The following is a 13,145-nucleotide window of genomic DNA, read 5'->3' as shown; positions in this document are numbered from 1 at the left end:
CCGAAGCTGGGGGTGGGGTGGGAAGTCCAGGGACAGCTCAAAGGGAAGCGGTGACCAGGGAGGAAGGGAGAGAAAAGCAGGCTGGCTTCCAGCTGGTCCATTCCAAGGAGCCCCGTTATGACCCCCTCCCCACAACTCTCCCACTGAGGCCCCCGGGGTCCTTATCCCCAGCAGGGTCCAGATTCTGTTTCCCAGGAAGAAGAAAGTTTCCCAAAGGCATGGGGAGAGAGGGGTAGCCCACACATCTGTGGGACTAGGGCTGTGTAGAGCAAGCCATTACCATATGAAAGGAGGATGCCTTAGCGGGGGTGGGAAGGGCCAGGGCTGTCACTTGGATACCAAAGGCAGCTGGGGATGGCGGAGGGGGCAGGGGCGGGGAGGCAGCGAGGGAGGGCCCCAAACTGGGGAGGAGCGGGTAGGCTGCTGGGGCCCTGGGACCCGCGTCCTCCCCATTTAGGGCAAACGCCACTTCCTCCCATTTGTGACTCCTCTCTGGCCTGGGGGGACACCCACAGGGGTGGCAGGATGGTGCTGGAACTGGACTGCTCCAGGACCCTCTGGGTGACCCTGCCACTGTGCCCCTGAAGAAATAGAGTCAAATTTTAAGGACAAAGGAGTCTCCGAAGACTCCAAAGAACAGGAACTGTGGCAGGGATGGGGAGGTGGGGGGCTTGGGGAGGCACTTCTTGCTGTGCAGAGGCTGGATGAGGGGGTTGTCACCCCCAGGCAGGGAGTTCAGGGAGTTCCAGGTCTGAGGTCTAACAATCTGCAGCTCAGCTTGCCTGCCTCTGCTTCCGTGGCTGCTTCCAAGGAAATGGCAAGGCTTGCACGCTGCATGCCTCCTCTCCTCCCAAGCTCCTCCCTGGCCTTTTGGTTTTCGGGGCCTCCTAGTGTTCTCCCCACACTTCGGTTTAGATCTCTGTCTTGCAGCATCAGCGACTCCCACTTCTTTTCCGGCAGGGCTGTGGCTGGAGAGAGCATCTCCTGCTAGTTCACAGGTGGCCGCCCCTAGGCCACGGGCTTTCCCTGGGGATGAGGGACCTTCAAACGGAAAATGGCCACTTTCATAGGAGCCACTTGGCGGTCAAGGCTGTGCTGTGGCAGAGGCTCTGGGCACAGCAGCATCTGTTAGGAGTGGGCAGAGACTTAAGCCCCTATTGAATGGCTGTCTAGTGTTCTTGGGGCCCTCTGCGCTTTGTGTCTCTGCTGTTCTGGAAGAGAAGAATGGAATCTTCTCGCTCTTCTTGCCTCCCAGACAGAGACTGTCCCTGGCTCAGAACCAACTGCGGTGGAGAGCGGAGGGAGGCCATGGGAGCCACTCCTCTTGCCCTGCTGAGGGTGTCTGGGTGGATGAGGGCCACCGCGGACCCAGGCCAGGATGGCTGCTGTGGGGGAGGAGACCGCCGGGGCAGCAGTGACAGCCAAGAGCAGCGAGTGAGAAAAAAAAGACCAGTGTTTTACTGGCTCACGGGGAGGCAGCTATCACCAGGGCTACAAGACTCTGCAAAGAAACCCGTGCACTTCCAAGTTCGTGGTGAAAGGAAAGACACTTGGCAGCTGGGCAGGACTTTTTTTTTTTTTTTTTTTTAAGACGGAGTCTCGCTCTGTTGCCAGGCTGGAGTGCAGTGGCACGATCTCGGCTCAGTGCAACCTCCGCCTCCCGGGTTCAAGCAATTCTCCTGCCTCAACCTCCCGAGTAGCTGGGATTACAGGTATGTGCCACCACACCTGGCTAATTTTTATATTTTTAGTGGATACAGGGTTTCACCACGCCTAGCTAATTCTTCTATTTTTACTAGAGGCGGGGCTTCACCCACCTCTCGAACCCCTGAGCTCAAGTGACCTGACCGCCTTGGCCTCCCAAAGTGCTGGGATTACAGGCGTGAGCCACCACGCCCGGCCAGGACTTTCTTTTTGGTGACTGTCAGGGAGGGGCAGGGAGCTGGGAAGTGGCAGAGCGGGGACTCCGGGCGGCTTTGCCCAGGTTCTCTGCATTACTGCGAGCGGCACAGTTCTCCAAGGCGCAGCTGGACTTGAGGGTCTTCCTGTAGGTCCAGAAAGCGCAGACCTGGAAGAGTAGGAAGCCAGTAATCTAAAAATGGAAGGCACAGGCTGTGCTGGTGGAGCCAGTGACAGCTGGAGCCCTGTGTGTCTCCAGGGGGGAGCCCCAACATTCCGGGATCAAACCCAATGAATCACCCGGGAGCTACAAGCAGAGAGGATCTTTTTTTCTTGAATTAGTTTCTGGCAGTTGCTTTAGTTTGGGGGTGGGATGGGGTGGAGAATGTTAGTGAAGGAAGAGAAACTAACAAACATTAAGGGAAGTCGCAGGCTCTATAGCAAAGTTCCTGTTCACTGTATTGATTTATCTGGAAATACGAAGTTTTGGCTCTTGGCATAAACTGTTTGACTTTAGGGCTGATCAGTCACTCTCTGGGTTTGGGTCCCATTCCAAGAGAGAGTGAACGGGTCCCCAGCTGCTGCTCGGTGCAGAAGGCCTCTCCTCAAGAGCTCTGGGGATGGATGAGGAGTATCCCTTCTACAGGAACCAGGAATAGGAATAAATCACAGCACCAACCAGGACTTCACAGGAAATTTATTATTATTATTTTTTTTTGAAAGGGCTGAGGGAGACTTTACAAGGGTCTGAAGCTGGTAACTAGAAAGAAAGATAAATAAAATACGAAGCCAGTATGTTGTGGCAAAATTCGAGAAAACACACTGAAAAAAACCTTTACAGTTTAAAACTGCTTCACTTTATACATAATTACAAATTAATATACAGCATCTGGGTTTTAACCCGTCTTTTTTATTTAATAGGATTTAGCACAGAAATGTCCATAGAGCATTTGGAAACAAGCAATGAGAGCAGAGGTATCCGGTGTATCCCAACCACCCTCCTGCGGATCCCCGCACCTCCCCTGTGCATCCCACGCAGGCAGCAGCACACAGGAGACCACAGGCTAAGCTTGAACCACAGGCAAACTCACCAGGCACGCCCCGTGGCCTGTGCTCATGCCCTCAGGTGGTGACGAAAGGTAGGGGAAGCTCAGGCCGGGGAAGGTGTGGGGATGGGTGCTTCCTGCAGAAGCCCCTCCGGACTGCAGCACAGGTGGTCCCACCTGGTTGTAGGGCAGGTCACCCACTTCGGTGGCAGGGGACACAACCAGTGTGGGGGGGGGGTTGCCCGCCTTTAACCCTTAGTGAGATGGAGAAGTAATTCATGGCCTATCAATCTTTTGACAATTAAATTAGATGAGTACTTGGAAAGATACCTTTATTTTCCCTTCCTCCCCCCGCCCCCCCTTTTATGGCAGCATTAAAACACTTTTCATTTTAAAGCCTGGCCAGCAGGCAGTAGATTCCAAGGCTCTGGTTAACTAGGAATGCTTTGCTACATTGAAAGGAAAGTTCAAAACCAAGCCCAAACTCCCTGCCCTCTTCTTTGTCTCTGAGGATGGACGAGAGCGACGGGGCTGGCTGGGACACATCCGTAGGTGGCTGCGCACCTAGACGGTCCTGCTGAAGGAAGGCAAGGCACACAGATCTCCAGCAGCCGCCGCCCCCAATTCCATCCACAGGGTTATTTCTAGGCTCCCACATTCCAAGGACATCCAAACAAAGGGGGTGCACATTGTTCTGCAGTGTCTGGGGTCACCTCACAGCCACCCTCTTTGTGACCACTGAAGCCCATTCACCAGGACTGTCTTTCTAAACCCCCCTCCCAGGGCCTGGCTGTCCTCTGGGCACAGTTGGGCCACCATCATTAGAGTAAACCTCAACTCCAATGCAAATACTAAAATCCTTGGGAAGACCTGGCTACAGAAAAAGAGCCCTAGAGACAAAAATGATGAAATAGAAAGCACTTCTGTGGACAGCAACTTCTGGATCAAGTTCTGGCCTCTAAGGTTATGGTCCCACCCTCTACTAAGGCAGGGTCTATCTAGTTCAACCCTTGCACACACTAACACCTCCCCTCCCACATCAAGAAACAACGCCAAGGGTCTCAAAACTTTGTGCTCACGACTAATACTGAGGCCTCAGGAAGGTAACAAATACGGGAGAAAATGAGCAAAGGGGCGACTCTGAATAGTATTACCCTGAGACACAGAAGGGGAAAAAAGGTAAGATTCGTACCTTTCCAAAAAAACCTTGGTAAGGATTCTTCCCCCAAGATAGCTCTCACGGGGGTAGAGGGAATACTGGCAAAGGTTGAAAGTGGCAGTTTGCATGTTTTTAAACCTATCCATTTTCTAAGAAGAAAACACAGTCAATACATTTGATTGTCTTGAAAATGAAGCCAACTGATGACAGCATTTAAAGTGCACATGTCACCTAACCGGAATGACAACGACTGAGATGACTGGAATTGAGAGAAGATACAGTGTCCTTCCAGGAAGCTCACTCGATTCTGGAAATCTGGGGGCTCTGGATAGGAACTCCATCTTTCCCCCAAAACTTAAGCACAATTTCAGGCACCTGATTTCTTTAGCTTGATGGAGAACATGGTGTCCTGGTGTGGAAACAGTATGGGGAATTCAGTCCGAGTCACCCCAGAAAACGACCCCTTCTCATGTGACAGAAACCAAGACAGGCCATTAGATCCAGCAACCAGAGCACCGTCAAGGCCACGAGCAAAAGCACAGGCAGCCACCATCCCAGGTGAATCCCTAGGACAGGAACAAATCCCCTTGAGGATAACTTCCAAGGGGGAAGAGAGATGACAAAGGTATGTAAGCACAGTTCTTGGTAAGTGGTTCTCTTTCTGCACTGCAGACTGTATTCCTGGATGAAGTCGGGTGGTTTGAGGGAATTCCGGGCACTACTTTGATTTTAAACTTGTCCAACCAGAACCTGACCAAATCGTTTTGAGTGGGGTCTGGGCAGATGTGAAATCTCCATTTTTAAAAAAGACCACCAAAACAACCAAAGCAGGTGAAACATCACAGCTGGAGGGGGTTAAGAGACACTCTAACATCGATGTCAAGCTCTGTGGCGACGTGCTCTAACTTCAGCATCCACAGTGTTTTTGTGAAGAGCATGCACGCAAGTAAATCCAATCAGCACCAACCTCTTACTGTCCCAAACCCGGAGAACAGGGGCACCCGGCCTACATTTACAAGGAGAAGAATGCAGGTTCAGTACTGCCCTCCTGCAAATCCCAGGAGGGGAACTCGGAGCCAGTGACCAGAACAGACAGCCAAGCCCCGGGGTAGATCTCAGGAAAGTCACGACAGATTCAGCTGTAACTTGGAGTTGTACGGATTGGTGAAAGAAAGCAACTTAACTTTTTGTTTAGGGTCTTTGCAAGGGGACATATTTTCAATAGAAAAATCAGCAGGTTTTGGCCTTTGGTCTGTTTCTGAAGGGTGGGTATTCTCCATGACAGAAAAAGGCAAAGGTAGCTCAGAGGTGGCGAGTTTCTTCGTTCTCAAACAAGGGAGAAGACATCCTTTGATTAAAGAATGAGGTGGGGTGGGGGAGGGAAGGACATGGACCCCTCCCTTTAAAATTTCATCTGGGCCTTCAAGGCACTTCAAAAGACACAGAGTGAGCGGTGCTGGCTGCCACTTCACTCAGTATTGACTGGATAGTTTAGACTGTTGGGCTAGACCTGGCTCACCCTTAAAAAAGAAAAACAAACACAAACACACAAATACAATAAATAAAACAAATCTAGGCTACAAATTTTAAACCAGACCTCTTTCAAATAAACTGAAAGATAAATATCTCCATCTGCAAGGCCAGCTTGCAATTCATCAATAAGCACCAAGTTACAGATTTTTCTTTTTTTAAGTGTGCTCAAAGCCCCATGCTTCTAAGGGGCAAGAAAGCAAGAATTGAAGGCCACGTTGGAAGCACAAAATTTTCCAGGGCCTCCCTTCTGGTGTACGGGGCCTCAGAGGGCAACATTACCATGAACTGTCCTGCACACACCAGCTGGGGAAAACCTCAAGTGAACAAAGATCAAAACACGGTGGGAAAAGCGAAAGCAAAGCCAAGCAGCAGGCAGCCATCTGTATCCACTTCCAGGGGCAGAGTACAGTTCAACAACAGACCTTTAGATATATTTTTGAAGAAATCCAATTTTGCCAAGGCCTCCTAACATAAGAAGGGCGCTTTCACAACCACGCCTTCCGGGCCAGCTCCTCTCCAGATCTGCACTGGCAGGAACTGCTACACATGGCTTCACCCTTCGCCTGAACTCACTTCTCAGCCAGCTGTCCTAGCTTCGGAGCACAGCTTCTGCCTGGCCTGGGTGGGAGGCTGACCCCTGGCGGTGGTGTGCCCACAGGGCGTGCCCTCACCCAGTAAGGGCCAGACAGCTGCTGTCTGGGAGAGGCACGACGGGGGCTCAGGAACACAGCCAGGAGGCCGTGGCCACTTCTGAGTGGTCAGTGACAATCAAAATGTGTCACGCTGCAGGGATAATGGTGAGTAGGCCGCTTCACTTTATCCGCGCCCAAAACATGTGGGTAAACATGCTGGAAAACCAGGATATTTCTTCTGGATTTGATGACAAAATGAGATACTATGGGTTGTTTTGTTGCTTTAGTGCCTGAAACACCGAGATCAAGGTGGTGCAGATCACGTCTTTTACACACATCAAGCCTTCTCTCACTGGTTTCACAAATGTTTGTCATCCCTAAAATGAAATGAGAAATACATGCAAAACGGGTGGTATGTGCACGGGATGGGTTTAGAGGGAAACCATTCTCTGAGGAGTACTGGGTGAACTGCTGATATGCAGGGGCTCCGGGTCCGTCCAGGCACTGCGCTTGTGCTGAGCTAAGTTGACCAGACGCCTGGTGCAGACTGGGCCTTCTTCTAGCATTCCCCGTGTGTATATGCAGACAAGTCCCCACGTTATGTACACTGATCAAGTCCAAAACATCTGCTATTTGGTTTTGTGTTCCCCCAAATAAAAGGCAGTCGGAGGTTCAGACCTTACTTGGATACACTTTCAGCCTTTAGGAATTCCTGACGTGTCCCAAACCATCACCTGTACTTACGAGGCCATTACTTTCAGTGTAATCCTGAGTAGGGCCAGCCCAACCTGAGAGTCCTGGGCAGTCACAAATCATGGCCGAAGCAGAGTCTGGGCCTCCTTCCCCACCCGACACTCAAGATCATCTGTTCCTTATTGTCCAGGACCTGGGGCCGCCCAGGAGGACTGGACGCTGAGGAGCAGGGGGCGTCCAGTGTAAGAGACTTGTGCACGCGGAGACAGCAGGAGATGGGGGCTGGCCAGGATCAGGAGGCAGCTGCCTCCGCAGAGAAGAAGAGGGTCAGCAGAAGATCTCCTCACCCTCTGCTGATACTTCTGACGCGGGACCATCTGGAAATGTGAAAACCAAGAATGAAAAAAATTCAGAAAAACTGCTCCTTTCATTGAACGTCCTCCCCAACCCAAAGTCTTCTGTAATGCAAATAGGTGACTGGGGCTTATGGGCAATTAACTCTCTGCACACTGAGGTTCTGAACAAATTTGGTTAATAAGGTTCTTGAGTGATATCCTTCACTGTCTAATGCTCCCTTTAACTTTTAAATAAGCACTAGAATTTATGAAGAGGCCAGGAAAATGTACTTTTTCTTTAACCTCCCACACGGAAAGGAGAGATCAATCCTAAAGAGAAGGATTCAGGGGAAAAAGTGGCACATGAACGGGGAGGCATTTAGTGGAATTCAGCCGCAGGCTCTGTGGCCGCTGGCACATTAGTTAGCCTCTGTGAGCTTCAGTTTCCTCACTTCTCTTGGGGTTAGCAGTGCCAACTTCATACAGTCATTTGAGGGTTAAATCACCAAACACTAACTGTTACCAATGACTACTCTACGCCCAGAAAGGCAAGGAGGACTTGAATTACTTCACTGAGAGGTGAGCTGCAGTTCCTCAATCGGATAATGCCTTGAAAATGAAACCCATGCTCTCTGCTTCTGCACACGTGCCACACAGAGTGGGTTCTTAATGTTCGCTGCATGAGCGCTCTTAGCAAGCGGAGCTGGTGAGAAGGATGGCAGTTTGACTTTGGAGCATCTGAACTGTCCCCTTTTCAACCCCGCCCCATGCCACTAAAATCTACCCTCTCTCAAAATGCACAGACACTACGGCCACAGGGAGAGCAGGTGTGCGTGACTCACCACCGGGCTGAGAGCGGCTGGTTTTGTTCTTCTTTTTTTTCTCCTTCTTTTCTTTTGGCTTCGTTAACCCAAACAGGCGGGTAGAGGCAGAGGTGGATGTAGGGGCCTGGCTCTGCCCTTCTGGTCCTTTGTTTGTCTGGCTGGTTGAACTCAGTATGTGAAAAGGCCCCTTATCTTTGTGTGTCCGAGAGATGCTGTTCCTTTTTGGGGATACTGAAAGTTCTGAGTCCAATGACCCTGATTTGGCTATGGAAGGTGCAGATGGTGAGGGGGGCTCCTCAGGACTGGGGAAGAATGATGGGATCCTCATCAGCTTGGTATGTGGATGGGAAACCTGTACATATTCAAGAGAAGGGTTTTCACTTGGAGGCTGTCAGCGTCCGTGATGCCCACTCAATAAATCCTGGCTGAATTCAACTGGGTGTGCTGGCTGGGCACTTACCCACCTGTGAACTCTACAGAGCTCACTTCTGTGGGCTGCATAGAGCTTGAAGGTTTCATTAGCTGCCCTCCCCCAACCAGTATCTATAAACATGTTAAAAATACCACCTTTAATACTGTTAATACTTTTACTACATACACAAATGCCGGCGTTGTAAAAAACCAATAGTACCTTTGATGGGGCGACTTAGAAAAGAATTCCCATTCCCTGAAGAAACAAGGAGAGCTGCTTAAGATTGCTCTACACAGGGATGCAGATAATTATTTTAAGGCAAAGAGATTACAGAAGTCTGTTCAGGTTAGAGGATAAGTGGAAAAGCTGAGCTTACACCAAGAATCCTAGTCAAAGGTTAAACTAGAGATAAAGAGGATCATCTACTCTGGTTCTCTTAGCTGCCTGGGAACCCTCCTTTGTCAAAGCACCAATTTTATTGGGATGGGGGTGGAATCCCTCCTTATGTCATAAAAAGCAACACACGGCATTTGCTGCTCCCCCCCACCCCCATATATTTGGCAACATCTGCAAAAAGCTACAACTGCCCCCTACTCTGGAAGCTGTCAGTATAATTTTCTTTCATGGTCCAAGGTCAATCAATCAAACAAACGGCAACATGATATGCATTTCCAAACACACGCAGATCTGTGTACACCCAGGCTCTCCATCTGCCACAAGCATCCATGTTTCGGAATAACCAAGGAATATCACTGAAATAAGCTCAGGAGTGAGTGTGCTGAGTAACCAAAAGCCTTCCAATATAAGCAGCAGCTATAGAGAAAGAAAGGTTTTTCATCAGCAGTAGAGAGGCAAATCAGGAACTATGCAGAGTGCAGCTGTCTCAACATCCCCAAGCAAGAATATCATCCGTCCACAAGAGGAGTGGCCGCCTCCCCTAGTTGCTGCGATGGGCGTTTCCCTCTGTAACTGCCTCCCACCGATCCTGCCACATGGGTTCTTCCAGCAACTCTGGCCTGAGAGCCATTTCCTGCTGTCTCAGGACCACAGGCACCACATGTTCTGGAGGCTGTTTTATTCTTGGTGTGCTTCCCCATTAAGCTACAAGTTCCTTCAGGTTGGGGCCATGCCTTATTTCTGATGCGGCACAGAGCAGTGGCATTGCTCCTAAAATCCTGGATGGCTGACTGCCATTTTCTCACTGAGTCTCACTGAGACTCCTCCAACTGAAGGAAGTGCCAACTCCAAATACCCATCACTGCCCCGGCCAAAATGCCCCAGCCCTTCCATTCTCTTTTTCAGCCTCTTAGAGATGCAAAAAGCAGAAAAAGACTTTCTCCCTCTGCCTCTCTTTCAGGGTAAAACAAAGATTCTTTTTGTTTTCTTGTGTGTGTTTTTGAGACGGAGTTGCTCAGGCTGGAGTGCAGTGGTGAGATCTCGGCTCACTGCAATCCCCACCTCCCTGGTTCAAGCAATTCTCATGCCTCAGACTCCCAAGCAGCTGGGATTATAGGCGCCTGCCACCACACCCAGCTAATTTCTGTATTTTTAGTAGAGACGCAGTTTCGCCATGTTGACCAGGCTGGTCTCAAACACCTGGCCTCAAGAGATCCACCTGCCTCAGCCTCCCAAGGTGCTGGGATTACAGGCGTGAGCCACTGTGTCCAGCTACAAAGATTCTTAAAAACTGTTTTTTTGTTTTGTTTTGTTTTGTTTTTAAGGAGAGACAGAGTCTCCCTCTGTTGCCCAGGCTGGTCAAGCTACCCTCTCACCTCAGCCTCCTAAAGTGCTGGAATCACAGGCATGCGCATCTACCCAAAAACAGGCTCTATACCTCTGCTCACTTTCTTACCTTGCTTAGTACACAGGGGGTCTTAATTAATACCATCATTAGGTTGCTCTCGGCAGGGAGTCCCATTACCTGACACAGGTCCCGTTCTGTCTGCCTCTGGCTGAGCCGCTCTGCCTCCCGGCGCAGCTGTTCCTGTTCCCTCTCGAGCTGTTTCTGGGCAGCACGCAGTCGCTCCAGGTCACACTGGTATGTGCCCTTCTTCTGCTGGAGCTCCTCCCGCTCCTTTTCCAGGTCCTGCTGCCCCTGCTGCACCTTCTCCTCGCGCTGGGCCAGGAGGGCCTCCCGCTCCCGCAGCTCCCTCTCACGAGCTTCCCACTCACGCTCGCGCCTGCGCTTCTCCTCGAGGTACTGGGCTTGCTGCTTCTGCAGGTTGGCCAGGTCCTGGCGCTGCTTCTCCAGGCTGCGCTGCTTCTCTTGCTCAATGAGGGAGCTCGGGCGAGACAAGCTGCGAGTGAGCGCCCTCTCGCTCAGCACCAGTTTCTGGTCCTCAATGTAGCTGTCCTGCTGCAGCACCACACCCTGAGGAGGCACACAGAGGAGAGCCCTGCAACTCTGGCCAGGACGACAGCGAACTTCTGGATCCCTCCTGACCCCACAGTAGGGGGCACCAGGCACTATGATGGACTAGAACTCTCCCCTCATTTTTCAAGCCCCTCTAATAAAAATGCTCCAGAATAATTGCAGACGTTTATCACACAAGAACCTCAAAGGTGCAGGAACTCACAGGTTTTTGTCAAATCTGGTCGCATGCTGTTTGCAGTCACTGGTATTACCTGGGGGTGTGTGTATGTGTGTGTATGTGTGTTGGAAGTGGGAAAAACTAGGAATGAGATAGGTTCGATCTTCAAGAAAGGAAATGAACAGAATTTGAGGATGTTCCTGGGAAGTCCGTGTGCGTGTGTGTGTGTGTTGGAAGTGGGAGAAACTAGGAATGAGATAGGTTCGATCTTCAAGAAAGGAAATGAACAGAATTTGAGGATGTTCCTGGGAAGTCCGAAACAGAAGCTGTATTAGGAAGGCCACTCTATTCAAATACCACACAGAGATACAGAATACAGAAACTTGTAATCATACTTAAGGCTTTCTAAAGTGAAGTAATCTCCCAAATGCATGTTAGCACGCTATGTGATTTGTAGCATGGTTATCAAGCCATGCCTACAGCACACCAGCTCTTCACTAATTCTAGTCCTGGAAGGTTGATGCATTCTGTAACTTTCTCACCACGAGAGCCAGTCTTCCCCAAATTGAGGGCCCCATTTACCCATGAACAGCCAGCAAACCTCAAAGATCCAAGTCAACAACAGCTCCAAGCTGCTGTTCTCTAGACAAATAAATGCAGGGATGGAAGATGAAGGTGCGCACCTGCAGAGTGCTGAGGAGCCCATGGAGATGAACGACGCTCTCGACAACCTGCTGCCAAAGGAACAAAATGGAAAACATTCGTTTCAGGGCTTTATGAATCTCAGAATCCGTCACACTAATGTTTACCTGATAGATGGCTTCTTTAAGATACAACTAAGTGCCTGTATCTTTATGAAATATTTTCAAATTGAAAGCACCAAAGAAACTAAGTGAGCACCAGCAGCCAAGAAAAACAAAAGACCAAAGTGACCTATGTGTAGGAGGAACATCAGCACAAGTTAAAATGTATTAGAAAGCTTCCATTACTTAAAATGACTAGAATAAAAACAGCATACATATCAATGCAACAGAACAGAAATTCCAGAAACTTCCCATAACAATTTAGCATGTAAGTAGCATTTCAAATCAATGGAAAGAAAAGAATATTCAATTAATTGTTCTGAGAAAATTGGCTAAATTTCTGAAAAAAATTGAGTTGAGATCTTAGCTCAGATACAAAAAAAGGATCAAATATCTGAAAATGTTAACGGTAAAAAATAAACCATATTTATGTCCAGCCAGGGCAAGACAGCGAGATCCTATTTCAAAAAGAAAAAAAAGCTGGAAGGAACTAGAACCGTTTTCTAATCTTGAAACAGGGAAGGCTTTGCAAACAGAGAAGTAATGGAAGAAACCACACGATTTTTTCAAAAATTTCTATGTAAAAATGTAAAATTAAAATTAAAAGGCAAAGAACAAACTAATAGAAATTCAAATGGAAAAATCTTTCATTTAAAAAAGGCTCTCATAGAACATTATGACAAAAAAAATACCCTAGTAGAAAAATAGGCCAGGAACACAAACCAGCAATTTACATTAGAAATATAAATGGCCAATAGCATAACATATTAAAAATGACTCAACCTTATTTGAAATCAAATAAATGCAAAATAAAATAAATGACCCAAACTTATCAAACGAACAAAAACTTAATAAGAATGATAATACTCGATGTTGGTAAAAGATGAAAATGAGCATTTGTATGTCTAATGGGTAGTACCAAGCACTGCAAAACCTCCTTTCAACAGCATTTTGGCATATTCGGGAAATAATCAGAGAGCTGTGAAAAAACAACGTATGTACAAAGATTTTCTTGGCCCACTGCTTTAAAAGCAAAACGTAGAAAAACAGTTAACTATCACAAAGATTAAGTAAATTATGGTACACAATAATATGAAGCTGTTCAACAGCATGCTTTGTAAAAATATGCCTTGGGGAAATGTTTTTAATGCATATTAAGAGGAAAAAAAGCAAGATATGAAGCTCTAGGAAGTATTGATACGAATTATGTAAAACTATTTTTATACCATTCACACATATACAACTCGGATGTTATGTAGAAGGCTGGAAATATAAACA

At 48.5% G+C, this 13,145-nt stretch overlaps 1 protein-coding gene across 33 annotated transcripts in view; it reads right to left on the bottom strand.

Moving 5' to 3' along the window:
* Nucleotides 1-2,578: 2,578 nt before the first annotated feature.
* AKAP13 (A-kinase anchoring protein 13) overlaps nucleotides 2,579-13,145 on the bottom strand; it is a 355,124-nt gene continuing 344,557 nt past the window's right edge. For 28 of the 33 annotated variants that reach the window (XM_063652839.1, XM_063652864.1, XM_063652866.1 and 25 more), the window contains 4 exons: nucleotides 11,748-11,798; nucleotides 10,455-10,904; nucleotides 8,140-8,473; nucleotides 2,579-7,339 (listed from right to left, as the gene is read on the bottom strand). In XM_063652839.1, the coding sequence (XP_063508909.1) occupies nucleotides 7,290-7,339; nucleotides 8,140-8,473; nucleotides 10,455-10,904; nucleotides 11,748-11,798 (885 nt within the window). In that variant the 3' untranslated portion in view covers nucleotides 2,579-7,289. The remainder of the gene's footprint in view (nucleotides 7,340-8,139; nucleotides 8,474-10,454; nucleotides 10,905-11,747; nucleotides 11,799-13,145) is intronic. The other 5 variants (XM_063652841.1, XM_063652848.1, XM_063652850.1 and 2 more) reach the window with 1 other exon arrangement.

Source organism: Pongo pygmaeus, chromosome 16 (genome assembly GCF_028885625.2).
Source record: "Pongo pygmaeus isolate AG05252 chromosome 16, NHGRI_mPonPyg2-v2.0_pri, whole genome shotgun sequence".
Taxonomy (NCBI): Eukaryota; Metazoa; Chordata; class Mammalia; order Primates; family Hominidae; genus Pongo; species Pongo pygmaeus.
Note: the sequence above shows the minus strand (reverse complement) of the source record. Positions and strands in the feature narration are given on the sequence as shown.